The following is a 14,618-nucleotide window of genomic DNA, read 5'->3' on the forward strand; positions in this document are numbered from 1 at the left end:
CTAGCCAGGGAGCACAGCCGTTTATTGACATCTGCAGAAGAACACTGCCGCTAGCTAACTGCTCAGCGCGGCAACAGCACAGCAACAACAACACACAGGGCGCCCTCTGACCCCGGAAGAACACACCGTCGCAGCGAGAGGGCGTCACCCGTCACTATGGCAACATAAACAAAACATAACTGCACAAACAGAACCCCGAACAGCCCTGACCCGCTACATAGCCCCCACCTAAGGGGTCAGTCGTCCCCGACGACCCCATTACCCCACACAAAGTCCTGCAAATGTCCAGGTGCCTTCTTTTGGCACACCGGCCGGTCACGACCGGCGGGGGAAAAGTCACTCGGGTCAGAACATGGGGTGCCACCATCATCCCACTTCTGACACCAATGTGGCGAGCTCAGACAACGAGGAGACGGAGGTATCGTTTGGTCTTGCTTCCCGTGAGCTAGCCAGGGATCACAGCCGTTTATTGACATCTGCAGAAGAACACTGCCGCTAGCTAACTGCTCAGTGCGGCAACAGCACAGCAACAACAACAACAACACACAGGGCGCCCTCTGACCCCGGAAGGACACACCGTTGCAGCGAGAGGGCGTCACCCGTCACTATGGCAACATAAACAAAACATAACTGTACAAACAGAACCCCGAACAGCCCTGACCCGCTACAATATGTATCCTGCTGCTTTTACACACGCACTCACATAACGCTCAGCGATTCTCTGCGCGATCAACCTCTCACATGTTTAAGCTTGCTGCGGGAGATTTCACTTGTCATGTTTGCATAGTAAGCTAACAATTGATAAGACTATGTCAGAGGAATTGGTGCGCAAATTATCATCACTCACCAATCAGTGCTGTCGCTCTCTATACACAGTTCGCAGGATTGCAAAGTGAAAGCAAAAAACAAGCGCAAATTCAAACGCGATTTCAATATGTCACATATTGACAGTGGCTCACCAATGCCAATGACATAATTACCCAGCTACATTTCCGAAAGAATGCAAAACCATTGACATATATTTTTCCTTCCTACGATAGCCTGACGGGCAGGGCAGAGATAGATTTTGGTAGCCCGACTGGAAAAATCGGGATGTCGGCGATTTTGCGAACCCTGTATCTGATTGAGGAATCACTCATCTTTGGAAAAGAGTTTATTACAGAGAAATGGCTCTTTCCAAAATAAAAGCTATACTATACGCTTCTTCTGGGCTATATTCTCAGCAGCATATTAAACATATCTGGTCCCCATAAGAAGAATCATGTGCTAACGGCTGTCTAAATGACTCGGGTAAAGTTTGTAGCATGCATGCTTGTTGTTTTTGTCTTTGCACTAGGATGATGTCGGTGTAAATGTGCAGTCATATTTGTTGTGTTCCCACTAGTGCTGTCAGCGTAAATCTGGTTGAAATGACGTTAACGCCACAACACGGCAAATCTCCGTTAACGAGCTACCGCGGATCGCCCATGCATGGGGCTGGACGGCCAACACCTTAACAAGCTAACTGCGCTAACACACTAGCTCCCACCCATGTAATTGAGCATTGCGTGGCACATCCAACATACTGTTTTACTTTAGTCCATGACGCGCTTACCTTCAGGGTCATACCTCACATGAAAACCAAAATAGTTCCAAACGCCAAATCTGAATGAGGGTGGGGGAGGTTCAATTTGCCATGTTGCAAGGAGAGCTTAACTTCTGTCTCGCTAGCTTGCCCTGCGCTCAGTGAATCTGCTTTCGACTACTCCGCCTAGGCTGCACTGTGGAGCCAGATCCACTGAGCGCTCAACACAGACAGCATCGTCAGAAGGAAAGTTGATAAAATAAATATAAAATTTATTTTGTATTGTTCGATACATATGGGTACCGAACCGAAAGCACTGTATCGAACGGTTCAATATCGATACGAGTATTGTTGCACCCCTACAGAGTACATACACGGTGTAAAATACAAATTACTATCGTATCATCATGTTTTTACAACACCATAACTTTTACCTCCACTCATCAAAGTTAAATACCTCCACCTTTGGAAATTTAATTGTAAACTAAATATGAAGTAGTAACTTAGTAAACATTCATTGAAATTCACCATTTTCCTCTTTCTATCTTATTAGTCGCCTAATAACCTCTTTTTTTGAGGTCATTTATGTTTGGATACAGCGTCAACTCCACACTTAAACTGTTTCACAGGCTCTGTCCACACACAGAAACACAAATCTTTTCCTGGCTGTATACACATTGAATGCAGTGTACCTTTTATAGTTGTTGCCTCAGACTTTTGGAAAACACTTCAAATAAGATGAAACCTTATTTAAAAACTTGTTGCTGTTGTTGTTGTTTTTAATAATAATAACTTTAATAAATCTCATCTTATATGTATAATAGCTCAATCAATGTTCATACACTCCTTCTAACCAGAAGTCTGATTTGAGGAGTGAGCGTAAACTAAAGTGACCTACTCTGCCTCAACATTTCCTCCTCTTCATCCACAGGCCTGAAGGAGAGAGATTTATACTCTGTGTTGAACACATGCAATGATTTGTCTTTACGGGATGGACAAGTCACATGGCAGGAAGTGCTGCAGTTGTCCAGAGAGCCCAAAGGACGCATTCCTATGGCAACCTTCACCCGCATAGTGCAGAGTTTACAAAGGTATAAGCCCAGAGCATATAAGCATATTATTTAAGTTTTATGACATATTACGTTGTGTTCATGGAAAAAGAGGCAGTGGTCTGTGTGGTTTCTTGAGATTCCTTTAATAATTCATAATACTGTATTGTTATTATGTAATTATTTGCATTCTCTTTCTTTACAACTCAGATATTAATAAGAATAAACAATATCCTTTATTTTCCCTTTTCTTCCCTTTAAGTTTTTGTCTCAGGTTTCGATCAGAGTGTGTTTAGAGTTTTAAGCCATATTACAAAGTTTTAAATAAGCATTACACTTGAATCTTTTCCTGCAGTCTGATTGGTCCATCTCATTGCCACAATACTGACGACCTGCTGGCTTTAACCAATCCGGAGGTGAAGCAAGCCTTTGAGGACTTTTTTCTCCCCACAGAAAGTGACAAAACCAGAGCTCACCTCACACTGGCAGGTAAAGTACTCATAATTAGCTTTTAGTACACTGAGTGTAAACCGCTGTAAATGTATTGGTGAGTTTTTTGGGTTTTTTTCCCACAGCTCATCTGTGGACACAAGCTGACCCTCGGGGCCAAAATACCTTCCTTCATTGTGAAGCCAACTCTATCACGCACCTGCCTTCTAGCCTGGTTAGGAATCTTCCATCATTAATTCATGCTGCGCAACATGAATATTAATAAAATTCAGCAAAAAAACCAATACAGTAATTTATTATAATTACCGCAGATAAAGCACAATATATTGTATTGTATAAGTCCTAATCTTGTGGGAATCATAGCTACAGTTGATATTTCTTGAAGATTTTAACTTCTCACTGCTTTTGTTTGGCTTTGTTTAGATTCAAAGTGGACAACTGGGGGAACTTTCTTTCCTGCTTTCCAGCTATTATTTCCTTTACGCTAATGTGCGCCACGGCTTCCTGCACCACCTCCTGGAGACATACAGCTGGTATGGTGAGTAACTTTCTGAAGCCTGTTAGGTGGGTTTCCTTTTAAACTTTTACATCTCTTCTGTGTGCAGCTGTGTATATTTTAAAATGTGTTTTTTTGAGATTACACTCCTCAAAAATTCCTGATATTTATATCCTGTAATTTCTGCAGATAAGAACCAAGAGTCTGCACCATCATGTAAGTGCTTAAAAGTACTTTACCCACAAATCCTTGCCAGGTGTTTGTTTTATTCATTCCAGTTTCTTTTTGTCCTCTCAGCTTCCATCCAGGACGATTTAAAGGATTGCCGTAATTTCTTGCGGCGTCACGCCTCCACACTCTCCTCCTGGCCAGCTCTTTTCATTCAGCAGGCCCTCAATGAACCTCAAGAGACCTCTGCTCACACCTGGGGAAAAGGCATGGTGGGCAAAGGAGGAGTGCGGGTAATTGAGTGTCTGAACATTGATGGGAACAGTGATGGTGAAGAAAAAAGGTAAGGGGTTCTCCTTCAAGGTGATTTTTTTTTTTTTTTATTGTCAGTAGAAGAGTTCTTGATGTCTCTTACTGTAATAAAAGTGGTCATGCAGCACTTTAAAAATATATTAAGACAAAGGTTTTAGCACCAACATGAACTTAAAAGTATAACAATAAGTTTCACCCGGAGAAGTCATACTTTAAAGCAGGGATGGGGAACTCCAGGCCTTGAGGGCCAGTGTCGTGCAGGATTTAGATCTCACCCTGGGTCAACACACCTGAATCAAATCATTAGTTCATTACCAGGCCTCTGAAGAACTTCAAGACATGTTGAGGAGGTAATTTAGCCATTTAAATCAGCTGTGTTGGATACAGGACACATCTAAAACCTGTAGGACACCGGCCCTTGAGGCCTGAAGTTCCCCTTCCCCTGCTTTAAAGGGATGTGCTATTTTCAGATATATTTTATACAGAAAATGAAGATAAGGTTCATAATTCTGTGTTAACTGGGGTCTAATCCTCTAAAAAGAACGGAAAGTCCATTGTGTTGTACCGCCATGTTTCTGCAGTAGCTTTGCAGAACTTGATGGTATCTCCTGACCACTAGAGGTCACCAACTGAAGTTTTTTTTTTTTTTCCTGAAGGCTTTTTGCCTGTTGTCCAAGAGTACATATTTTTGGGGCTAAAAATAAAATAATCTTTCTGCATCTTTTCTGCAATGTATACTGTAAATTGTATATGCTTATATTATAGGAAATGGTAAATGTACTTGTGGGATCAGTAATACCAGCAGAAGTACAAAACAAATAAGATATATGTGTATGTTGGATAATATAGTCCATATTGTTTTATTGTGTTGATATTCTTGTGCGTTTGAACTCCTGAACTCAGCGAGCTGCTGTCAACCTTCCCCTCGGAGCCCACCTCTCTGGTTGTGAGCCAGGATGACCAGATGATGGTGGTTGGTACTGGCGAGGGAACTCTACATTTCATCCACACGCAGACTGGACAGGTACAAATGTGTTTGTTTTAAACACATTTTATAACGTTGTGGATCAACTCAGCATCTTGTATTCATGCTTTGAATTTGTGAGATCAGTAGCAGACTGGATTCATTGACCATGTTTGTGTGTAGTTAATTTCCAGTTGGTATTTATTGTCATTAATGTGAACTTTATGCGTTTGCTGTTTTTATTTCTAGCTGAGACATTTTCTACCCTGATTAAACAAAAATAAATTCATACATAAATAATGTGCTGTCACACTTGCTGAGAATAAGAAGCCTTTAAAATGTCTAATATGCACTTTCTCCTGGCTGTGAGCAGGAGGTGAAGTCTCTGATCAGCAGCTGTGACGGCATCTCGAGCTGTGTCTTCCTGAAGGACTTACGACTTGCTACCACCTCCTTTGATGGGCGAATAGAAGTGTGGGACATTGAAAATGGATGCAGGTGTGAGAAGGGTTAAAAGATTGGTTTAGATTTAATTTTTTACAAATATAGCACCGAATCTTTAAAGTCATTTTACTTGTGTTTCTGTAGGACTGACGTTATTGATGGCCACACTAATATGATAACAGGAAGTGATGTCACTGCAGACAAGAAGCACCTCGCCACGGTTTCCCTCGACTGCATGATTAAAGTAACACTAAAAAGATGTTTGTGTTTTTCTGCCTCGACTTCTGTCTTGATTCAGTATCATGTGAAATAGGACCTCAGGAATGCCAGCGCATGTGGATCAAAAACAAACAGTGTTATGTAATTTAGTTTTGTAGAGTGTTCATTGAACGAAATAATCTTCAATATCAGCTAGATTGTAATTAAGGTTCACAGAAAGGTAGAATATGTCCACTATTTTTCCAGCGTCTGTGTATAATAATGTTCAACACTTATGATTATGAGTTTAGCCAAAGTTGAGCAGCCCTTATGTAGCTACAGTTGCATAAAAAAGTAACTTTGCTTTCTTTTTTTCATAATCATTGGAAGTTGAAATTGTTCTCTAGCTCTAGTCTGTCTCCCTGAGGGTGAAAGTGATGATTAAGTGATGATGTGTTGTTAGTCATTTGTGCAGCTGCTTTGTTATGGTTTACAGCCTGACGCTGCACTGCCAGGTTTGACATCGTTCCTCGACTGTATTAATCAAACCTGTTTCTTCTCTTCAGGTGTGGTCTTCTGATAAAGGTACTGAAGTGTCCTCCGTGCTCAGCAGAAGCCCTATGAACTGTGTGACCTTTGACCCTAAGGGTCACCTTCTGGCTGCTGGCTGCTGGAATGGAAATGTGATCATGTGGAACTGGCTCAAGAATAAAAAACTAACAGTGAGCTCAATGCTGTGAATGTTGCAATGTTATTTCATTTTCACCATGAATGTATGTTAAAAATACATAATCAGTTCTACTAAAGATCTACAGGAGAAAAAAAATTGGACCATAAATATAACTGAAGTATGGAATATCGGAACCAATGAAAACATGTGTCTACAAAAGGGGGTGTGGTCTATTGAAACTGAGATATTTATTTTTAATTTCAGTTCTTTAGCAGAATAGGGCTTTTTTGAAAGTATTATTATTATTATTATTATTATTATTATTAGAGAACAGCTGAAAGAAGAACTACTTCAGATAATGCACTCACTGTTTTTCTCTCTCTCCATCAGTCCCTGTGCGGCCACACACGATCAGTGCGCAGCCTCTCTTTTTCTCCCTACTCCTCCATGCTCTGCTCTGGCTCTGTGTCTGGGGAGGTGAGGGTGTGGTCAGTGCCCACCTCCACCTGTGTGGGATGTTTCCAGGCTCACTGTGAAGCCACAGAGTCCCTCACCTTCCTGGAGGAAGGATCCATGCTTCTGAGCGCTGGCTCTGATCACATGGTGAGACATCAGTCAGCACATAATAAAGCTTCTGCTTTTCCCTTCAAATGTTGCTTATTTTAATAACCATTTGGTTTTGTATAAAATAACTTTTGGTTTAAAACGTCTTGATGCATTCTCAATCATCCAGGTAAGTAAATCTCCGAACGTTGATTCTGTTCATCTGGATGTAGAGTTTTCAGAAAACTCTACGTCCAGATGAACAGAATCAACGTTCGGAGATAGCCTTTTGTTGTTTTCTGATTTATCTGAGATGACTGATATGACACTGCTGTTTATTTTCTCAAAAACGACCTCAAAAAGCACCACCTCTGAAGCAGTCATAGTGCAGTTATCAGGAGAAAGTCAGTGCAGGAACAGGCACCAGTATCTTCTCACAAACAAAGATTTCAGTGATTATAAAGCTAATCATCACCACCTCCCATTTCTGTTTTTTCTGTTCAAACAGCTCAACCTCTGGTCTGGAGGACTTGGACGTTCTGTCACTGAATTAAAATGTGATGATGTAAGTTCTAATATTTTGCTGGACCCCTTTTAACTTTAATGATGCTGCACATTTACAAGGATCTTGTACTGATGATGTTAAGTGTTAAGGTGGGGCTCTATTGATGGAAAAACCTGTTCATTCATATATTCATGAATTTCAGCATCTTCATGTTCATGTTTTTTTTTTTTTTTTTTTCTTCTTCTTCTTCATCAGTGGATGCAGGAACCACCTCTGAAAAAGCTAAAGGCTGTAACGTCTCAGCCTGCTGCTCTGTGTGTGGCTGTGAATGGAGACTATGTTGCTGTGGGATACCACGCTGATGGCATCAAACTTTTCAGCCTCAGATCAGGTGTGTTGTGAGCTACGAATGTTTCAAAAATGTTTACCAGATGGAATCACTACAAGAAAGTGTGTGTGTGTGTGTGTGTGTGTGTGTGTGTGTGTGTGTGTGTGTGTGTGTGTGTGTGTGTATGTGTGTGTGTGTGTATGAAGTGGGGCCAGTGGCTCAAAAAAGACATCTCTGGCATTAAAATTCAAAGCATCTCCTCTAGGTTTTTTCCTTTCTTGCTCTTTTTAAGTGTGTGCACTATAAAAGAAACAAACTGTACCAAAATTAATTTTTCAGGTGAGAAGATTTGGGCCTCCGTGGACCTGGACGTGTCTGTACCGTGCATGCTGTGGGTCATTTTAGAAGCAGAGCAGACCGACACCGATCTGCTGGTGTCTGGAGGAAGTGACAAATTTCTGCGGGTGTGGAAGAGAAAACAAGAAGAGGAGGGAATGACGGAAGTCCTGGAAATGGTGGGAGTGTTTGGTGTGCAATCGGGCACCATCCAGGCACTCGCACAAAACTCCACGTACCTGGCGACAGCTTCAGGTAGGTGTGATTGGTGGTAGTGATTATGCTTTCTTCTCAGGGTATTATCAAAAGTTTCTCAAGTTCCAGTCAGTTTGACTTATGTCTAAAAATGTTTTACAATGTTGCTCTTTGAATTAGATGACTTCACCATTGGGCTGTGCTTATTGTCTGATCTGACCTGTGACCCTCCGATCCAGCCAAATTCAATACTGAGGGGCCACAGTGGCGGAGTCACGTGTCTGGCTTTCAGTCCAGATGGTGCACAGCTGCTGTCTGGTGGAAAAGATCAGGTACCTGTAACTCTTCCCCCCCTTATGAACCTTATGAGAGTACCTCAATAAAAGGTTACAACTGTGAAATCAGTATGAGAGGGGGAGAACGTTGTCTCATTTGAGAGGGTGAAATCATGAATTCTGGGTTATTCTTACTTAAAAAAATAAAATAATAATAATATTAATAATGATATCATGTAGTTGCAGTGCTTCATAGATTCAGATTAGGGATACTGCCTACTGAACATGTAAGATTTTTTGGTACACTTAAATTACCTTATAAGGTAACTAAAACTCCATCCATCCATCCATCCATCTTCTTCCGCTTTATCCGGGGCCGGGGATAAAGAGCTGGTCCAGTGTTTCGCGACCAGGACAAAAACTGCATTGTTCCTCCTGTATCTGAGGTTCGACTAGTGGACAAACTCTCCTTTCCAGCACCCTGGCATAGACTTTCCCAGGGAGGCTGAGGAGTCTGATCCCCCTGTAGTTGGAACACACCCTCCGGTCCCCCTTCTTAAAGATGGGGACCACCACCCCGTTCTGCCAGTCCAGAGGTACTGCCCCTGATCTCCACGCAACATTGTAGAGGCTTGTCAGCCAGGACAGCCCTACAATGTCCAGAGCCTTCAGGAACTCGGGGCGGACCTAATCCACACCAGGGGCTCTGCCACCAAGGAGTTGTTTAACTGCCTAAGTGACCTCTCCCCTGGAAATTGGCGGGTCATCCCCAGACTCTGCTTCCTCCTCGTAAGACATGTCAGTGGGATTAAGGAGGTCCTCGACGTATTCCTTCCACCGCCCGACAATTTTCTCAGTCGAAGTGAGCAGCGCTCCACCAGCACTATACACAGTGCAGGTAGAGCACCACTTTCGCCTCCTGAGTTGCCTGACTGTTTGACAGAATCTCTTCGAGGCAGTCCGAAAGTCTTTTTCCATGGCCTCTCCGAACTCCTCCCCCACCCGAGTTTTTGCTTCAGCCACTGCCCGAGCCGCATTCCGCTTGGCCTGTCGGTACCTGTCAGCTGCCTCCAAAGTCCCACAGGCTAGCCAAGCCCGATAGGACTCCTTCTTCAGCCTGGTGTCCACCATTTGGTTCGGGGGTTACCACCACGACAGGCACCAACCACTTTGCGGCCGCAGCTCAATGCAGCGGCTTCGGCAATGGAGATGCTGAACATGGTCCATTCGGACTCAATGTCCCCACTCTCCCTCGGAATGCTGTTGAAGCTCTGCCAGAGGTGTGTGTTGAAGATCTCACGGACTGGGGCCTCCGTGAATCGCTACCTTATCGTGGTGGAGGGGTTCCCATGGGCTATGTTGTCCGGGGGCTTTTGCCCCCGATAGGGTCTCCCATGGCAAATTGGTCCTGGGTGAGGGACCAGACAAAGAGCGATTCAGAAGACCCTTATGAGGAGAACATTGAAGGAACAGTTTAGCCTGACGGGATAGGGTTATCGGGCCCCGCCCTGGAGACAGGCCTGGGGAGGGTGCCCGAGGGCGAGTGTGCCCGAGGGCGAGCATGTGGTGGCCAGGCCTTAGTCCATGGGGCCCGGCCGGGCACAGCCCGAAAAGGGGACATGGGCCCATCCTCCCGCAGGCCCACCACCCGCAGGTGGTGCCGTAGGGGTTGGGTGCATTGTGTGCTGGGTAACAGCCAGGAGCGGAGGCCCTGGCGGACTGATCCCCGGCTACCAAGACTGGCAATTGGGAACTAAAACTCATGTAGTGTAATTAAAAGTGTAGTGTTTCAGTGTGGAATGCAGAAAAATAAAGCACATAAAACATAAACACTAACAGTAGCTGATTAAATGCACTTGTTATATTCTACCTCTGGAGAGAGCTACATTGGTTTTCTCTTCATCTGTTATCATAAACATTTGATTGTTTCAGGCTCTGATGGTGTGGGATGTGACTGCTCCTGCTGTTCGTTCTAAGACTCTGCCTCATGCTCACCGAGACTGGGTCACAGGCTGCGTTTGGACTCCAGATTGTGTGGTTGGTCTTCTTTTTCTTTTTTTCTTTTCATATTTTGTTTGTGTCATAAAGCAGTGGTTCTGAAAGTGGGATCTGTGGTCCACAGCCAAGAGATCAAATTAATTATATATACAAAGCTGTGATGTTATATTAAAATGGGGATGGAGGCATGTCGAGACCAACCAAACAAGCGTCCTTTGTCCTTTACTACAATCACAGTTATTGTAGGACAGTGGAAAGAAAAATACAAATAGTGGCCTTTGCCTGATCCTTGTCGGGGTTATGAGTGGTGCTTTGAAAATTTTCTCCCCTGTTTAGTGTCATTGGTGCTAAAATGTCTCACACCTGACTCCATATTGCACTGTTACCTCACAGTACAACAAGATCAAATTCAACAGGGCAACTAAGGAAAAGCAACAGGTGGCATCACAAGATTTCATGTAAAAATTCTTTAGTTGTATGTACTGTATTCATGATAGTTAAACTGTTTATGGTCAAGTCTTTCAATTTAAAAATAAAAAATAAAGAAACTTAGTCAAGAATTGCTGTACAGCTATATTGTAGAAAGGTTTTGTGGAAAAATTTGGCTCATTTAGTTAATAAACAGTGTATCGAAGAGGGTTGCTGTACATGTTTGGGTTGTTTTTGTTGTTGTTGTTTTTTGGGTGGGTGGGGTCTATGTGTTTGTTTGTTTGTTTTTAAACTAATTTTCTGTTTTTCCTTTTTTTTTTTTTTTTTTGGAGCCTAAAGTGTCCACATTTGGCTAAGAAGATGGAGTGTTAATTTATCAGCTAAGGCTAGCAAGCTTGGAAGCAATGCACAGACACGCATATCTGATAATTACATCTAAGTAACATACAAGTGCTTTCAAAAATGTGTTTTTTGTTTTTGTTCCAGTTAAGCTCTTCAAATGACGGCAGACTTTGTTCGTGGGACCTTCAGGTTGGGCAGTGTCTGAGGGAAATCTCCTGGACAAGTCCACTTACCTCTGTCTGCTGTCTGGTGAGTCACTTATGCAGCTTTAAGTAAATAAGCTCTCTATATTGTGTACAATGTAAAGAACTGTTTAACTATAGCATGAAATTGTCTTTTTCTTTGGTTTGATAAATTATTTTCTTTGTTGACCTGCTCTGTCGTGCTTTCTGTGGGCAGGGACAATATGTGATAGCCAGCTGTGCAGAGGGGGCACTGCATGTCTGGAAGTGGGAAACAAACACTGAAATCTGCCATATTTCTGCTCACATGAGACGCATACACCACTGCTCTCTCCTCCCAAATACAGGTACCTGAGAAAACATGCTGGGAAGTGATTACACACATAGTCTCCTCCTCTTTCCATCATTCAGTACGCTGTATTGAGTTAATACTGCATATTCTGAAATTAATATTTGATATTTCTAAGCCCACTCTTTGTTTTTAAGACAAAGGGAAGGAAGTGAAGTCAGAAGAAATGTCCGTTTTCACAGCGTCTGATGATGGCACAGTGAAATTTTGGAAACCCTTACAGGTCTCTCAAACAAATAAAAAAAAATCCTCTGAATTTTTAAAGTGCCCTGCTGCTTCTTCAGATGTATTTTCTCACTGACTAGATATGTCGGTTTATTTCCAGGTGGAGCACTTTAGCACCTTTCGCGGTCACAGCGGTGCGATTCATGGAGTCGTTTGCAAGGAAAGGGTCCCACAATTCTTCACTGTTTCTGAAGACCGCTCGCTGCGATGCTGGACATGGGCAAGAGGTTAAAAAAAAAATTGGTTTAAATTGAGACTTTTATTTTTTTACCATTTATATAAATGATACAAATCATAATTATCAACTCACAAGTGTCTACAAATCTGCTGGGAAGGCACCTAAAGAAAGCTCAGCAAAAACCCGTAGTGATCCCGTATGTGTCAGGAGTATTGGAACAGTTAAACACAGTGTCTCTGTGGCTTTTAAACCCCAACTCTCTGTGACTGGTACTCATGGCTATTGATCAGTGGTCTTTGATCAGTGGTTGTTGACCAATCGTCATGACAATTTGCATGATCAAGGAACCAATCTCCCAACCCATTGTTCCTTCAGTGGTGCTAGTTTCAGTCACTGTGCAAATGTACTGTGTATAAGATTTGGGAAACCTGCAGTCAGCTGAGACTGAAGAAGTCACTTGGATGAGTGACGAAACGTTTCTCTCACTGAAAACGCTACGTCCAGATGAATAAAATCAACTTTTAGGGAGCTACAAATCTCTCATTTTTCTTATTTTAGTACCAACTGTTTGGCTTCAGCTTATGTTCCATAAATTGGCACAGTAAGCCAGTAGAAACATCTCAAATTTGAAAATGGATTTAACTCTCGTTATTTTATTTTTTTACTGTATTAAAAAGTCAATATTTATCATCTGCAATTAGGTAATGAACATTTGAAAATTGGTTAACGACGCATTATTATGTGGCCTTTTGCAGCTGTAAGTGCTTATGAGTAATGATGTTTAAAATGCTCCCCTTTTGTGCACTGATAAGGAGGACGTTATATAGAGAGATGCAAAAAGAGAGGTATTATGTTAAATATTAATGTCTTTAATTATTTTTCCATGTTCCCATTAAATTTCTCACCAATATTGTGCAAAATTAGCTACTTAAAATGTCTTTAAAACTCCTTATAATTTTCATTTCCTTTCAAGAAAAACCCTTTTTATGTTTATGCACGTCTTCTTGTGTTAGAGCCCAGACTTCATTTCAGGAAATCTTGAACCAATTAGCTGCGATGTCCATCTCAGTCATTGTGTTCAAAATGGTGTGCCCACAATCCAGCACACAAATCTATGTACTTATAATGACTGCATTTAAAGTTTACGAGAGTGCATCATTTTGGTTTCAGATGCAATTGTCAATGTTAACAAATCAATGTGTCTTTATGACTACAATATTCTTTTTTTATATTTAACAAAAAGCCTCAAAAAAACGTATTGTACCTTTTAAAACATAAATGAATGATGGTGAAAAAGATTGGGAGATATGAGTATCAATTAGAATTTCTTCAGTGTTGAATTAATCAAAGAAGATTTGTTTTAAATCTAAAAATAAAATAAGTACTACTGAACATGTGCTGGGAGCTAAACTGGTGCCCTATGTAGCCTTATCTTTAAAGTAATTACAGTGTTATTAAGGGTCCTTATACACATTTTGTTATGAAAACTGTGTTTCTTCTTTTTTCCACAGCAAGTCCTCCAAACCTGAAAGGCTCGGTCACAGCTCTGTGCTTCTGTCAAAATGATGACCTGCTCCTCGCTGGGTATGAATCTGGTTTGCTCGAGTTGTGGCAAAACAACTCAGTGGTTGGCCACAAGCAGGTAAAGAAGTGTACAAAGAAAAATAGTTTTTTTTAAACTCTTTTTAAATCTGTTTTTTCTTTTTGTTTGTTTGTTTTTTGACCATGCCATCCATCTTTTTGTGTGTGTGTGTGTGTGTGTGTGTGTGTGTGTGTGTGTGTGTGTGTGTGTGTGTGTGTGTGTGTGTGTGTGTGTGTGTGTGTGTGTGTGTGTGTGTGTCAGGTATTTGATGACCCCATTACAGCGGTCTGCTCCATGCCTGATAGTCAGATCGCTGTGGCGAGTGTGAAACTTATTGGTGTTTGGAAGCTGGTGTGGAATAAAAAACATGACACAGCAAGGTAAACACCAACAGCTAATACATAAGATGCCCAAGCACTCTCATCTGCATTAGTCCTATAAAGTTAAAGACAATAACTAATTTTGCCTAGTTTGCTTAATAAAAAACAATCATATGACTGTCTAAGCGCTGTGGTAAACTGGCACGTGAAAGCTGTTTTGTGTTGATTAAGATTGTGAAGTTTAACTGATTCTGAGCTTCAGTGCATCAGCAGTGGAGGGAGACATCACATGAGGTATTATGAGTTTCAGTCTTCACACTAACTAATTCTTTAATTTTTGTCTCTTGCTTCCAGCTTGGTGAAGGTAACCACCTACACAGTCAGTGAACCAGTGGTGCGCCTCTTCTACTGCACTGCTTTATTTGGGGTGAACAAAACTGGAGAAGTATTTGATGTGGCACCCAAGAACAATGAGGGCAGCTGGCACAATAAAGTCAACAAGTAATGTATTTTTCA

The 14,618-nt window shown here is 41.9% G+C and overlaps 1 protein-coding gene across 2 annotated transcripts in view; it reads left to right on the forward strand.

Moving 5' to 3' along the window:
- Positions 1-14,618, forward strand: part of tep1 (telomerase-associated protein 1) — a 40,308-nt gene that overhangs the window by 19,630 nt on the left and 6,060 nt on the right. For both annotated transcript variants that reach the window (XM_085439372.1, XM_085439371.1), the window contains exons 29-51: positions 2,496-2,655; positions 2,969-3,102; positions 3,189-3,277; positions 3,487-3,601; positions 3,749-3,775; positions 3,857-4,070; positions 4,943-5,063; positions 5,377-5,501; positions 5,592-5,691; positions 6,212-6,367; positions 6,706-6,918; positions 7,367-7,423; positions 7,619-7,754; positions 8,031-8,282; positions 8,403-8,554; positions 10,430-10,534; positions 11,411-11,515; positions 11,666-11,795; positions 11,935-12,020; positions 12,123-12,249; positions 13,712-13,842; positions 14,044-14,162; positions 14,457-14,603. In XM_085439372.1, coding sequence (XP_085295498.1) covers positions 2,496-2,655; positions 2,969-3,102; positions 3,189-3,277; positions 3,487-3,601; positions 3,749-3,775; positions 3,857-4,070; positions 4,943-5,063; positions 5,377-5,501; positions 5,592-5,691; positions 6,212-6,367; positions 6,706-6,918; positions 7,367-7,423; positions 7,619-7,754; positions 8,031-8,282; positions 8,403-8,554; positions 10,430-10,534; positions 11,411-11,515; positions 11,666-11,795; positions 11,935-12,020; positions 12,123-12,249; positions 13,712-13,842; positions 14,044-14,162; positions 14,457-14,603 — 3,001 coding nt within the window. The remainder of the gene's footprint in view (positions 1-2,495; positions 2,656-2,968; positions 3,103-3,188; positions 3,278-3,486; positions 3,602-3,748; positions 3,776-3,856; positions 4,071-4,942; positions 5,064-5,376; positions 5,502-5,591; positions 5,692-6,211; positions 6,368-6,705; positions 6,919-7,366; positions 7,424-7,618; positions 7,755-8,030; positions 8,283-8,402; positions 8,555-10,429; positions 10,535-11,410; positions 11,516-11,665; positions 11,796-11,934; positions 12,021-12,122; positions 12,250-13,711; positions 13,843-14,043; positions 14,163-14,456; positions 14,604-14,618) is intronic.

This window comes from Copadichromis virginalis, linkage group LG18 (assembly GCF_057382275.1).
Source record: "Copadichromis virginalis isolate Kocher_CV1m ecotype Utaka linkage group LG18, C_Virginalis_male_GT1.1, whole genome shotgun sequence".
Classification (NCBI taxonomy): Eukaryota; Metazoa; Chordata; class Actinopteri; order Cichliformes; family Cichlidae; genus Copadichromis; species Copadichromis virginalis.